General features: G+C 44.2%; 1 protein-coding gene across 1 annotated transcript; it reads left to right on the forward strand.

Annotated features, from left to right (window-relative positions):
* The first annotated feature begins 5023 nt into the window (after positions 1-5023).
* On the forward strand, positions 5024-7036 carry foxl1 (forkhead box L1). Its single transcript, XM_024379320.2, has one exon. The coding sequence runs from the start codon at positions 5275-5277 to the stop codon at positions 6505-6507; it is 1233 nt and encodes a 410-aa protein (XP_024235088.1). The 5' UTR covers positions 5024-5274; the 3' UTR covers positions 6508-7036.
* Positions 7037-15754: the final 8718 nt, after the last annotated feature.

The raw sequence follows: 15754 nt of genomic DNA on the forward strand, positions 1-15754 counted from the left end.
AGTGGGGTAACATCTCACAGCAAGAACTGGCAAATCGCCTCCCGGGTGGAGCAGTGGTCTAAGGCACTGCATCGCAGCCTGGGCTCGAACCACAGATTCTGGGTTCGTGCCCAGGCTCTGTCGCAGCTGGCCTTGACTGGGAGGTCCACGGGGCGGCGCACAATTAGCCCAGCGCCATCCGGGTTAGGGAGGGTTTGGCCGGCAGGGATATCCTTGTCTCATCGCGCACTAGTGTCAGGCCGGGCGCAGTGCACGCTGACCAGGTCGCCAGGTGCACGGTGTTTCCTCCGACACATTGGTGCGGCTGGCTTCCGGGTTGGATGTGCATTGTGTCAAGAAGCAGTGCGGCTAGGTTGTGTTGTGTTTCGGAGGTCGCATGGCTCTCGACCTTCGCCTCTGCAGAGTCCATACGGGAGTTGCAGCGATGAGACAAGACTGTAACTACTACCAATTGAATACCACGAAATTGGGGAGAAAAAAGGGGGTAAAATAATATTTTTAAAAAGGAACTGGCAAATCTGGTGCAGTCCATGGGGAGGAGGTGCACTGCAGTACTTAATGCAGTTGGTGGCCACACCAGATACTGACTGTTACTTTTGATTTTGACCCCCCCCTCTTGTTATGTTCATACAAATATTTACACGTTAAGTTTGCTGAAAATAAATGCAGTTGACAGTGAGAGGGCGTTTCTTTTTTTGCTCAGTTTACAATCAGAGTTACTTTAACCATACCACAATCAAAACATTTCCCAGAACTTGCTGTAGTTATTTTGCAACTTTGATTTGAAAAGTGTTCGTTTTTGGTTGTTTATAAGCCCAGTATGAGTAGAGGTGAGAGGTTACTTGGTTGGGTCAACAGGAAGTATTGTTAAAGAGATGCTTTACATTGAAATACAGATAGAGATGTAAAAGTCCCAGAGTTAATGATACAAGTGTTACGTTCCCCAGTTTATGTGTTGTAGTTTGTGTATTTGCATGTGTTTATTTCAGGAAATGGCTACCTGAAATCCCTCAAGCAGCTGATTGGTCAACTCCAGGGCTAATTGGAGAGCTGACCCTGCCCCCTCGTCAAGACACAGCTGTCTCCAATTACCCATTCAATCTGAAGCTATATAAAAGCCAGTGTTCTGTTCAGGAGAGAGAGATTTTTGGAGGTAGAGATTTGCTGGGAGGTCATTGCAGAGAGATTTTGATAGAGGTTGATTTTGCTGGGAGTTCATTGCTGGGAAGTGGTATGTTCTGTGAGTTCATTGCTCAGATAGAGCTTATTTGATGTCCTTTGTTTCTTAGTTTGTTTGTGAAATTGTTTAATATTCTGTTTAATTTGTTCCCAGGGGAGAAGGGGAAGGCACCTGGGGAGTGCTTAGGCAAGAGGCCTGCGGGCATACATATACCCATAGTATATTCACTGTCTAGGCACACTAGGCAAGACCTGGGTGGACCACCCCCTGTATTTTGGTTAGGGCACCAGGTGGTGCTAAATTAGGTAAGTAGTGGGTAGGCAGGTAAGATAGAGGGGGGCTTTGATATTTACTTTCTTTGCTTTGGTTCCGTCCAGCCCCTTTTCCCCATATTACCGTGTAAAGGAATAAAGTCCTTGTAAACAGTACCACATTCTGCCTGTTGTCATCCTTACTCGCACCTACAGTCCATACCTTTTTCACTTCATGGAGAGCTTAGTTGTAGCAGGGTGTTGCGTTCCCTCTTCATAGAGGCGTGCGTAACAACAAGGTCAAGGTTTTGTACTTGTTTTGTACCACCTGATGTTAGAATTCAAGACACCAGGCTTAAATCATGTCCTCTCTCTCTCTCTCTATTCTGAAGGTATGTTTTGATGTGAGAGAGGATGTCAACCTCCAGTCCCGTCATTGCCACCTCACCCACTCTTAAGATAACCTTCCAGCCAACTGGGCAGTGGTGACCGGTCATTCAGGGCAGGTGGGGCTCTTTTATCTAAAAAAATAAATGTAAAAGTATATATTTTTTGCATGTTATTTTGGCATTAATACGTGTCAGTTTACAAACATTGTACAAAAAAACAAAATCATTGCATTAATAAAGATTTATACAAACATGGTCTCTTTTTTGCTTGAGTAATGCAGCTCCAAAATGCAGGCGTTTGAGCCTAGCTCAGGGCTTTCTGTGGTGGTGGGGCAGCCAGCGGAAAATACGGAGTGTAGGGGTTGGTAATGTTCTCTAGTTGCGCAGTCATTGGCTCAGTGTTCTCTCACTCATGGGGACACTACATCTACCGGGAGAGCTGAAAATTTCAAGCTGCCAAAGAGTTACATTAGAAGTAACCATCCAAGAAGGCTCAAGGTCATTGGCCACAGATAAAATGACGTCCAATCATGTTACGTACCTTTGATATTAGCTAGCAAAATTGCAGTCATCATGAATCAACTTGACAATCTACTGGCAAATCCTTTTCAATCTTTGTCATATGAAGTGAATTATGACGAGAAATTGGACAAACTTTACACAAGTTGGAAATCGCAAATTCAACTGAGTAGTTTGGAAGGAATCAGTGGCTAAATGCAAGAATTGCAAAGCAATCTCAGGCTTGCTATTCAGAGGAGTGGGTGTATGGTCCAAGTATGTGTTTAAGCGTCTCCTTTCCTAGCTAGCTGGCTAATGTTAGCTATTCAGATAGCTTGCTAAATAGCCATTTTCGTAAAATAACTTCATGACTAAAAAATATGCATAATCGTTTGTCTTCTAACATAATCTCAACTGTACGTTTTTTTTGCATCATTCATTATGCTGTAATTACTTAAATCCTACTAGTAATTAATTGACTTGATTCTTTTCATTATTATTGATTAATGTACTGCATTGTAAAGGGAGCTCGCACAAGCATTTCGCTGCACCTTATATCTGCTGTAAACTGTGTATGTAACATACATTTTAGATGAGTAAAAATACAATATCATCTCTGAGCTCCGACTTCTCCCACATGCTGAACTCTGACATCACATACTAGGGGAATAACCTAGATAACAGTATTTTCTGCAGTTAAATGTCACAAAATAATATTTATTTAAAAACAACTATTCATATGTTTTTTGAATACTTTAATTTGTTTATGAGCATTAAATCTGTATTTTTAGTTTATGGTTGACGCAGCTTGTTTTCCAAAAGCGCCATACTTTAACAAAGCCAAGGACTCTCATAATCCTACAGATGGCAGTTGTGCAATAACAGTGTTAGTTATTTTAAGAATTTTATGGCTGAGAATTTTGGAAACTGAGAAACTGTTCGCAAGTATGTCCATACCTAGTTCAAAGCAGGTGAATGCACACAAGTCTTTGCTCCCCATTTACAAGTAGTATTTTCCGAGTTTCCCACGTATTATGAACGCAGCATATGAGCTGCATGTGCATCCGTTTAATGTGCATGGACCAGAGCAATACCAACAAATAATCATAACACATAGGCTATAAATGATGTTGTTCTTCTCAACCATCTTTGTGCTGCAGCATGCAGCAAGACTGCAAAATAATATGACAGCGGAAAAACCATAACGTCAGTGTGTGAACTATTTTCAAATATTCAGAGGATACAAAAAATCCACAATTCTCGTTCTTGCCTTTAGATGTCGCCAAATGTATATTTTTTGTTCCCGGAGAGCAGGCCTACTGTCTTTAACCAAAACTGTAATCCGTATATGCTTGTCAGGGTTGCTCTGAACTCCTTTGGGGCATTTCAGTGATAAAATAATTCGATAGTATTTCACACTTTCTCCAATGCAATTTAAACACTGTATGTCAATGCAATATTGATATCATTCAAGGGGGACCTATATATCCTATTTTTCTATCAAATTAAACGTTTTCATTTCTCAATTTTCATTACCCCCAGGTGTTACTGGTTATACAATGACTTTCTAATGGCCATCTAGCCACTAACCGAACCCCAAAAAAATGTGTAGGCCAAGTTTATGATGTCCACAAAACAATTATCAAAAAATAGCTTACATTAAAATAGGATATAGCCTGAGCTCATTGACCGCATTATTTTCATTTTTGCATTCACCCACATATATTATGTTTAAAATGTAAATGTCAAATATGTCACTCTTATAGCGGGCTATATTTCTATATATTTTATTTTAGGCCAATGAATGGAATGGTCTGCAACAGCACCCTACAACATCAGATGAATGTGTGGTCTAAAAGTACTTGAGGGATACATATAGGCTGCTTTTGGCCATGTTGGCTTATTTCTTAATGAATCATAGTTTGTGAGGAGAGGAAAAAAGACAAACTCAAAAAAAAAACTCCAGAGTTTATATATGCTGAAACCTCCAAACTCGTAATGTAAGCACCGGCCAGCTGTGTGCACTTGTAAAGTTGTTATAATCCTCCTCCGTCTTATAAACAGGAAAATACATAATATAAAGCATCATGCACGCATCCACAAATAATACTGTTTACCTTCACGTCCTGCCAAATTGTCCTTTTATGGCAGTGGGTGGCTTTCTCACTCATCTCTTGATAAAACCGTTAAAACACTGTGTTCATTTTTTTTCCCAAGCAGTATAGCAGAGGGATATTCTCATTATAAAACAATTACCTAAAGTATATTTTTTATGTATTGCTATAAATGAAATAAAAGCTGTGCCTATTTACACCATGCAGGTTTGGGGATTAAATGTGTAAATTATAGGCTATACCTTCTGTCTTTTTTTTTATTGCTAATGTAGGGGGGTCTGTCACAACTTGAGTTAAAAGACAATTGTTTAAGTTATTTTTCTTTTATACTCTTTGTTTTCATTTCAAGTAACCCACAGCAACGTCCAGAAAGAACGCGACCGTTTGCTTGTTCTCTCTGTGTGAGCAACTTTGAGCGTCAAGGGTGGACGTGATATTTCAAACATCAGATCAGTGCGTTTATGTATTGGGTGCCCGGAAATTTTTCCAAATAAACACAGCTTGATTCAACTTGGGTGGGCAGACTTATCAACAGACTAATTCTATAAACAAATGAGGGAATAACCAAGCACACCATTGGCTGGTACGCAGGGGACACGCGGGGAGAGAGCCGCTTTCTGCAATGAATTTTTTAATTAATGTGGGTGGGCTGAAAACACAACGAGTGTTTATGATCGAACATTTATTTTCCAGTGCAAAGTCAACATAAAACAGCAAACGTACAACAATTATTTAACATTTCTAGACTCATGAGGCAGGGACGCAGCGTGAGCCCGTCATTCCAAGAGCAGCACTCTCTACGGGCTAAAGTTTCCTTGGGAAGGAAATAGCGCTCCAGCGTCATGAGTCTGTACCACAGCAGAGTGCCGCAGCTTGGAGTGCCACCTTCCGCGCTCAATCTCTCCAATTCCTCCTTGATTTACTTATATGGAGGCGACGGCGGTACCATTCTTCCCGCTTTGGGGTTCGTCCCGAATCGGCAGGAACCTCCGCAAAAACCTCCGTACAGCTACATTGCACTTATCGCAATGGCTATAAAGGGCGCGCCAGAGAAGCGCGCGACGCTGAGCGGCATTTACCAGTTTATCATGGACCACTTCCCTTTTTACCATGACAACAAGCAGGGCTGGCAGAACTCAATCCGTCACAACCTCTCTCTAAATGACTGTTTCATCAAGGTACCGAGAGAAAAGGGCCGGCCCGGTAAAGGCAGCTACTGGACTTTGGACACCAAGTGTCTGGACATGTTCGACCACGGAAACTATAGACGGAGGAAGAGAAAACTAAAGGGTCAAGAGACTGCAGAGTCCAAAACTACTCACAAGAGGAACAGGGGTCCGGTCTCCTCGAACCCGATAGGGTCTAAACTTCCAGCTGATGCTTACCTGAGGAGGATGGGTAGGCCAATGTCAGCTGGAGAGAGGGCTGTGGTGGGCACAGAGATGGAACAACAGCATAGATGTTATGAGAAATGTTCAGATTTAAAATATGTTCTTGGTGAGTTCAACAATGTTGGGATGCAGCAAAGTGGGTCTGGCCATGGCCCAAAATTAAATGTGCACAATGAAATCCAAATTGAATCCACGCAGGACATGTACGGCAGTCAATCCACTGACGCGCGCCTCGGTCCAAGGTGCATACCAGTTCAGGACCACAGGGTCTGGTTGGACGCAGCGCATCTTTCAGGAGCGTCTTCCCTCCACGAGGTTGAACCAGACAGCAGCATACTAGCGTTTGATGGGAGGGAGAACGGGTCTCCTGTCCTGTCCGGTTGCGCGGTGAACTTGAACTCATCTATTCTGTGCAGAACAAAGGACATTATACCCACCGTCCCAAGCAGAGCAACGGACAAATCAAAATGTTTTAGCATAGACAGTATCTTAGCAAAAAAGGGAAACCAAATGCACAAAAGCAGCATTGGTGTGACAGCACAGACGGGCTTGGACCCCCAAAGTCACACATTCAATTCGTCTGTTATCTTGGGTGCACGCACGCACCAGCTGTACCAGATGGAATTTCCTCTTTGCTCTTACTTATCATTCACCTGCCCTGAGAAAGTTCTACATTTCAAATAGGCAAAGTGATATACAAACGAGAGGTGATGTGATAAAATGGGAACATCTAAAGATATTACGCACGAGTGTCACCATTTTCGTGCAGTGGGAAGAGAGAATATGATATTAATAATTTGACTTCTACAACCATCTGATCAAGAGGCTATCAGCACTATAACGATGAACCAATTATGATTACATTTATGATTATGATTATGATTATTAGGCTACCTTCACTTCCCATGAGCTGGTGCGCGTAAAATACCTTTGCATTTGACGAAAAGCCCTCATGAGTATACGGATGTTGTTTTAGTAAATGTAAATGTTTATTATAATGAGGGTTTTATATGTAGTAGCTCTGAGCTTTTCATCGGAGTGCCTGCCATTTCACTGTTGTGTGAGTTATATTCTGTGCTGATCCTCCGGTGTTACATTTCAATGTTAAAGTGGTAGCATTATGGTATCTGAAAATATATATAATTTTACAAATTTTTCTTTTTCCATCTTGAATGTAAAAACAAACCGTAATAAACTAAAAGAATACATTGCACATCAGCTTGATTTAATTCTATGAAAATTGACAAAAGTAAATTGAGAACATTGCAGTGTAACTAACACATTCAATCTTAGCCTATAAAACGTAAAAATCATTACATTTGGTCATGCATTCTTCAGTATAGCCCTGCAGCCAGGTCTTCAATGCTCTCCCTCATACAGACTTACTGAGTTTATTTTATTTTTACAGGGACAGTGCACATTAATCAACGTTTCAGTAAATGTTCTGGTTTTAGCCAGCCGGCTAATTTTCAACCGCAGTCCCTGGGCAGGTTATTAGCCCAAATTATGAAGGGAAGAGTTAAACTTGTTCACGACCCACAGTATGTAGGCCTATTGCATCAGAATTAGAGCTATGGGCACCAGTACACATACATTTGTTTACAAGTTGATCAAATTTCCCATTGCAAAAAGTGCTGTTAACACAAATACTGTATCAACCAAAGCATTGCCATCTGTTTCCTTGAGGTCACTATGTGATTTACAGTGAATGAAAGTTGTTATGGTATTGAACTGTAAAGTTGCATACTGTATACAGTCGCATAAATAAGCAGTGGGTTTGTGGGGTTTTGTTATGACACCTGCATGAAATCAGAGCGTTATTGACAACATAATCATGAAAACTCTTAGCCCAAACTCCCACTTCTAAATATAGCTTCAATTTATACTCCTCTGAAACCCTCACTGCAGACCTTGAGAGTGCAAATCAGGAATGCCTGTGGAAATAAATAAACTTCCCCACATTTGAGGAGAGGAACTCACAATCACAAGCATTTCCTGTGTATAGGATTCTTTTGGTCAGATGTGTAAATAAAACGTCATGCTGAAAACCTTCTGAGGAGAAAAAGAGGTTCCATTCCCTAGCCTGCTCAGCTCAAACAGTCATCAGCACATTTAGTCTTCAACTCTATTGACAGATTATGTAGCACTTTCTGTAAGATACTGTGGCTCTGCTAAACTGAGGATCCTCAACAAACAAGAACTAAGCATCTGAAACAATATCTTTTGTTTATAAGAATTTCTTCAAATTAATCTGATGCACCAAAGTGGTTGTTTTTTCCCAAATTTCATGCATTTAATTAAAATATGAAGAATATCCATCTCAATGTTATTCTGATTGAATTATTGTGACAAATTCAGATTTTTTTCTCTCTCTAATTGTCTTGACCAATCAGACCAGCTCTGAAAAAGATCTGATGTGAAAACATCTGATGTGATTGGTCCAGAAGACCAATCAGTAGAAAAAAAGATCAGAATTGGACTGCCTGTCTAAACGCAACCTAAGTAAATGACTGAAAACTAAGTTCAGTTCACATTTAAACACACTTCTACTGGTCTGAGATACCACTCCCTAACATAATGACTATTGAGACTTATGATGTCAGCATATATTCTAAGTAATTTCTAGTCTCTAGAGCAAACTCTTCAACCAACAACTAACTGTAAAGTTAGTTAATAATTGGCGAAAGTAATGATCTCTAGACACAACCACAACAGGATGGCTGAATGTTCTAGTGCCACCCAGTGGTTCAACTGTTCTGCTCTCTGATCTCTATTTCTAAGGAATAACACACAAATAAATGATGAATAAGAGTCTGTTGACCCTTCTAAGTGTTTGAATTGAAAAAATGATCCTAATTTGGACTTCAGACCCAAGAGGCAGTCCTCTCATTCTTATTTATTTTAATGGAAAACAAATCTGAAATCTCTCTGAATGAGGTACATTTTTTTCTTTAATATATTACCCATCGACACACTAATAACAACCAGATCAATTGCAATAGTGCACCATTTTAGACTGAAACACTGATGTGTTTTGATGTATTTTTTAGACCTAAAGTGTAGGTATTCAAGTCAGTTCACTGAATTGTTTGGATTTAGTAACCTTTAAAATCGCCGGTTGGCTTCTCTTTCCTCTAACCAACAGTCAGACCACCTATGAGGAACATACTCCATGATATCATTCAGGGGAACAAGACTGCAGTAGTAAAATGGAGGGCTGACAGGGAAGATATATAGGTGGATGAGATGATTTCTAGGGATGAATGGTGGTGTAGTGAGGCATATATATTATATAGTGTAGGGTTTACTGTGTGGTTCACACTCACAGCTCTCTGAATCAAAGTTGAGTCTGCCCACCATAATTCATTTGTGACTGAGTTGGCCAGGCTTAATGAATCAGTGTGGGGTCAAATTAGAGTGAGAGAAATGGAGCAAGTCTTGGAAAGTGTCATCACTCTCATTTCATGTGGAATCAGTCCTTCATTCTGCACTAAATCATGCCATTTAATACTGCAAGCTTCAAAAGGGGTTTAATCTACATGTTTATTATATTTTTTCACTATCTACATAAACCAACTACACTTGTCCAAATACACACTCAGCACAAGGGGAGGGCAGGGCCGTGATGAAGATTGATGGGCTCTCTGCAAGGAACATTAGCTGCTAATCAAGTTATGTTTCCTGGCACAAAACTTTATACATAATTATCCACCTCAGATATCTACCAGGCATATGCATGCCGCTGACATTGTTTACAGCACACACACTCACTCACTCACTCACTCACTCACTCACTCACTCACTCACTCACTCACTCACTCACTCACTCACTCACTCACTCACTCACTCACTCACTCACTCACTCACTCACTCACTCACTCACTCACTCACTCACTCACTCACTCACACACACACACACACACACACACACACAAAAAAAACTCTGTTTTAAAAATGCTCTCAGATGATGTCACACCCTGACCATAGTTTGCTTTGTATGTTTCTATGTTTTGGTTGGTCAGGGTGTGAGCTGAGTGGGCATTCTATGTTACATGTCTAGTTTGTCTAGTTCTATGTTTGGCCTGATATGGTTCTCAATCAGAGGCAGGTGTTCGTCATTGTCTCTGATTGGGAACCATATTTAGGTAGCCTGTTTGGTGTTGGGTTTTGTGGGTGATTGTCCTTATGTCCTTGTTCTGTCGCTGTGTTACTTTGCACCAGTATTAGGCTGTTTCGGTTTTCGTGTTACGTTTATTTGTTTTTGTATTTGATCGTGTTTATTTTGTCTCATTAAACATGGATCGCAATAGCCACGCCGCATTTTGGTCTGACTCTCTTTCACCTAAGGAAAACCGTTACAGATGACAGTTGTTTTTCCATCAAAACACAAGACCACAATATCCAAAAGCATATAGACATAAATCCATTATAAAAAAGTATATACAAAATATTAAAAATGTCAGGTAGGAGACGCATCTGGTCTCCACAGTAAAACCTTGCACACAGTTGGACCTACACTAGTAAATGGCATGATTACTCCAGTGCGCCTGCACGGTCCGGTCTCCGCCCTCCGTAGCAGCTCCCCGCACCAGGCTTCCTGTGCGTGTCCTCGGCCCAGTGCCAGCACCACGCATCAGGCCTACAGTGGGCCTCGCCTCTCCAGCGCTGCCGGAGTCTCCCTCCTCTCCAGCGCTGCTGGAGTCTCCCGCCTCTCCAGCGCAGCCGGAGTTTCCCGCCTGTTCGGCGCTACGAGAGCTACTCAGTCCAGCGCTGCCAGAGCCTTCCTCTCCAGCGCCATCTGAGCCTCCCGTCTGCCCAGCGCCATCTGAGCCACCCGTCTGCCCAGCGCCGCCTGAGCCACCCGTCTGCCCAGCGCCGCCTGAGCCACCCGTCTGCCCAGCGCCGCCTGAGCCACCCGTCTGCCCAGCGCCGCCTGAGCCACCCGTCTGCCCAGCGCCGCCTGAGCCACCCGTCTGCCCAGCGCTGCCTGAGCCACCCGTCTGGCCAGTGCCGCCAGTCAGCCAAGGGCCGCCAGTGCCGCCAGTCGGCCAGGGGCCGCCAGTGCCGCCAGTCAGCCAGGGGCCGCCAGTCAGCCAGGGGCCGCCAGAGCCCCTCAGCCCAGAGGCGCCAGAGCCCCTCAGCCCAGAGGCGCCAGAGCCCCTCAGCCCAGAGGCGCCAGAGCCCCTCAGACCAGAGGCGCCAGAGCCCCTCAGACCAGAGCCCCTCAGCCCAGAGGCGCTAGAGCCCCTCAGCCCAGAGGCGCCAGAGCCCCTCTGTCCCGAGGTTCCGCCCCTCTGTCCCGAGCTTCCGCCCCTCTGTCCCGAGCTGCCCCTCTGTCCAGTGGGGTCATTAAGGAGGGTCGGCCAGTCGGCCAGGGGCCGCCAGTGCCGCCAGGGGCCGCCAGTCGGCCAGGGGCCGCCAGTCAGCCAGGGGCCGCCAGAGCCCCTCAGCCCAGAGGCGCCAGAGCCCCTCAGCCCAGAGGCGCCAGAGCCCCTCAGCCCAGAGGCGCCAGAGCCCCTCTGTCCCGAGCTTCCGCCCCTCTGTCCCGAGCTTCCGCCCCTCTGTCCCGAGCTGCCCCTCTGTCCAGTGGAGTCATTAAGTAGGGTCGCCGTGGCTTGGAGGCCACGGAAGCGGACAAGGTGGGGGACTAAGACTATGGTGAAGTGGGGGCCACGTCCAGCACCAGAGCCGCCACCGCGGACAGATGCCCACCCAGACCCTCCCCTATAGGTTCAGGTTTTGCGGTCACACCCTGACCATAGTTTGCTTTGTATGTTTCTATGTTTTGGTTGGTCAGGGTGTGATCTGAGTGGGCATTCTATGTTACATGTCTAGTTTGTCTAGTTCTATGTTTGGCCTGATATGGTTCTCAATCAGAGGCAGGTGTTCGTCATTGTCTCTGATTGGGAACCATATTTAGGTAGCCTGTTTGGTGTTGGGTTTTGTGGGTGATTGTCCTTGTTCTGTCACAGTGTTACTTTGCACCAGTATTAGGCTGTTTCGGTTTTCGTGTTACGTTTATTTGTTTTTGTATTTGATCGTGTTTACTTTGTCTCATTAAACATGGATCGCAATAGCCACGCCGCATTTTGGTCTGACTCTCTTTCACCTAAGGAAAACCGTTACAGATGACAGTTGTTTTTCCATCAAAACACAAGACCACAATATCCAAAAGCATATAGACATAAATCCATTATAAAAAAGTATATACAAAATATTACCACAGTAAAACCCACACAGTTGGACCTACATAGTAAATGGCATGATTACCTTAGTGGATCAAACCATGAAAATATGATTTTGAAGGGACCAACCAAACGCGTTTCAAAAACAAACTTTTCAATATTGTTTTTTAGCTTTACAAATCATACACAAATAACCATAATTTGAAGAGGATTATAGGAATCAACTGGCTTTGTCACCAGGCTGCCCGTTATGGCGCACACCTGTCACCATCATTATGGGCAATTGTGCATCTTCAGACTCACCTGTACTCCATCACCCCCTGATTACCTTCCCTATATATGTCACTCCCTTTGGTTCCTTCCCCAGGCGTTATTGTTTCTGTTCCTGTGTCAGTTCTGTGCGTTGTTTGTGTTTCTTATTCTTGTATTATGTTGTGTTTGTTTATTAACACTCACTCCCTGAACTTGCTTCCCGGTTCTCAGCGAACATCGTTTCAATAATTGTCTGCTCCCCCGGTTGTTCCCTGTGTCTGCATTGATGTTGTTATTTTGTCCCCTGTCCAGACGCTGTTCCTGTCCTGTTTTATGTCCGATATTCATTAAATGTTCTCCCTGTACCTGCTTCCTGTCTCCAGTGTCGATCCTCACAGAATGCAGACACCAAAATTGGAATCATCAGAGAGGCCTTGTTTTTGTTGGTGATGTCGGGTCCGGGTGCCGTCACCGATGGAACTGGGGGTGCCTCAGTTAGCTGGTCAGGATTCCACGCCCTAGAAGGCTCGATATGTTTTTCTTGCCCCGATGGGCTCGGCAGGCACCCACCCCACGTCATGTTTCAGCTGGCCATCAGGCTCCCATGCCTCAGCCGGTTCATCAGGCTTTCACACATCAACCGGCTCGTTAGGATCCCACACCTCAGCTTGTTCGCCAACCCCATGCCTCTGCCGGTTCGTTGGGGTTCTATGCTCCAGCTTTCTTGTCCAGCGCCCATGCCTCGGCCGTCCCATCAGGCTCGCCCAGGTGGAATGCCAGGCGCAGCAGCGCTCATTGGACGCACTTGGACTCCTTCCCATTGTTGATTGCCCGGTCTATAATTGTCTGGTCCCATGGTTGTTCCGGGGGACCAGATGTTGTTATTTTGTCCCCTGTCCAGACACTGTTCCTGTCCTTTTTCATGTCCGTATTTCATGAAATGTTCTCCCTGTACCTGCTTCCTGTCGCCAGCGTCGATCCTCACAGTACCAACATCCACAAAACAGTTTCAGTTACTGGGCTACTTTGGAATCTATGGCTCCACTTCTGCAGAATCTCTTCACCAAATAGTCACTGACATTTTAGAGGTACATCTCCACCCATCTCCCATTACTAGCCTACAAACTGTCACTAACCAACCCAAAATACTCAGGTATAATTCAAAAAACTCTTCCAAATCACATTTAATTTGTCACTTGCTTCACCACCTGGGGGATCGGCCTATCAGGAAGTTCAGGGTCCAGTTGCAGAAGGAGGTGTTCAGTCCCAGGGTCCTGAGCTTGGTGATGAGCTTGGAAGGGACTATGGTGTTAAATGCTGAGCTGTAATGATTGAACAGCATCCTTACATAGGTATTCCTCTTGTCCAGGTGGGTGAGGGGAGTGTGGAGTGCAAAATATATTGCATCATCTGTGGATCTGTTGGGGCAGTATGCGGATTGGAGTGGGTCCAGGGTGACAGGGATGATGGTGTTGGTGTGAGCCATGACCAGCCTTTGAAAGCATTTCATGGATATAAATGTGAGTGCTACGGGTCAATAAGTCACTGTCACTGAAATCTGGGAGGGGACTGTGTATCTGTCTCTGTATGTTTGTTAGTCACACGCAATATCTCAGATAGCACTGGCCTGATTTTTATGAAACTTGGGTGAATGAGGCGTCTTGCCATAGAGATCCGGTATTTACAAAATTACACTTTTTGGCCCAAGGCAGGAGCTATAGTAATTAACTGCATCATTCCTGGGGGATGACATGTTTACTGTTGCTTTATTTAGCCAGGTTACCTTGGAAATCTTGGGCACAGGTACTATGGTAGTCTGCTTGAAACAAGTTGGTATTACAGACTGGGTCAGGGATAGGTTGAAAATGTCAGTGAAGACACTTGCCAGCTGGTCAGCAGATGCACTAAGTACACGTTCTGATATTCCGTCTGGCCCCGTGGCCTTGCAAATGTTAACCTGTTTTAAGGTCTCATTCACATCGGCTACGGAGAGCCAGATCACACAGTCGCCTGGAACAGCTGGTGTTCTCATGCATGGTTCAGTGTCGCTTGTCTCGAAGAGAATATCGAAGGCATTTAGCTTGTCTGGTAGGCTCACGTCGATGGGCAGCTCACAGCTGAGTTTTCCATTGTAATCCGTGATAGTTTGCAAGCCTGCCACATCCGTCGAGCATCAGAGCCAGCGTAGTAATATTCGATCTGATGAAAGCGGCAGCTCTAGCATTTAGCTCAGTGCCGATGTTGCCTGTAATCATGGCTTCTGGTTGAGGTATGTACGTCCAGTCAATGTGGGGATGATGTCGTTGATGCACGTATTAACGAAGCCTGTGACTGATGTGGTAAACTCCTCAATGTTATCGGATGAATCCTGGGAACATATTCCAGTCTGTGCTAGCGAAACAGTCCTGTAGCTTAGCATCCCCTTCATCCGATCACTTCCATATTGAGCGCGTCACTGGTACTTCCTGTTTGAGTTTTTGCTTGTAAGCAGGAAGCAGGAGGATAGAGTTATGGTTTGATTTGCGAAAGGGAGGATGAGCGAGGGCCTTGCATGCGTTTCTGTGTGTGGAGTACAGTTTTGTCGCCTCTAGCTGCACAGGTGACTTGCAGGTAAAAATGAGGTAAAACAAATTTCAGGTTTCCTATATCACAATCACTGGCCACGAGAAGCGACACCTCTGGATATGCATTTTTTTGTTTGCATATGGCCCTATACAGCTCGTTGAGTGTGGTCTTTGTCCCAGCATCAGTTTGGTAAATCTCTTGGTAAATAATATGTTCTGTAGATTATCATGAGGTATTCTAACTCGCAAAAACATTAGAGATTGTGCACCAGCTGTTGTTAACAAGTATAAACCCTGTTCCTTCCTTTGCTTGCCGTCCGGTCTTGATGATGCATAGAAAAACCAGCGAGATATACACTGAGTGTACAAAACATTAGGAACACCTTCCTAATATTGAGTTGCACCCCCCTTTGCCCTCAAAACAGCGTCAGTTTTTTTGGGGCATGGACTCTGCAAGGTGTTGAAAGCTTTCCACATGATGCTGGCCAATGTTGACTCCAGTGGATTCCACAGTTGTGTCAAGTTGGATAAATGTCCTTTGGGTGGTGGACCATTCTTGATACACGGGAAACTGTTGAGCGTGAAAAACCCAGCAGCGTTGCAGTTCTTGACACACTCAAACCGGTGTGCCTGGCATCTACTATCATACCCTGTTCAGAGGCACTTAAACCTATTGTCTTGCCCATTCACTGCCTGAATGGTACACATACACAATACATGTCTCAATTGTCTCAAGGCTTAAAAATCCTTCTTTAACCCGTCTCCTCCCCTTCATCTACACTGATTAAAGTGGGTTTAACAGGTGACATCAATAAGGGATCATACAGTAGCTTTCAGAAGCAGGAAATTATGGCAGAGTAATTATGTACAGAAAAAGATCAGCAATAAAAAAACACAATAAGAAAGCTGCTATCCACTGCAGCTCCATCT

The sequence above is a fragment of the Oncorhynchus tshawytscha genome, linkage group LG19, assembly GCF_018296145.1.
Source record: "Oncorhynchus tshawytscha isolate Ot180627B linkage group LG19, Otsh_v2.0, whole genome shotgun sequence".
Classification (NCBI taxonomy): domain Eukaryota; kingdom Metazoa; phylum Chordata; class Actinopteri; order Salmoniformes; family Salmonidae; genus Oncorhynchus; species Oncorhynchus tshawytscha.

Bases quoted from the DNA above. Each gene is read 5' to 3' on its own strand.
- foxl1 (XM_024379320.2), top strand. From the start codon at position 5,275: ATGAGTCTGTACCACAGCAGAGTGCCGCAGCTTGGAGTGCCACCTTCC.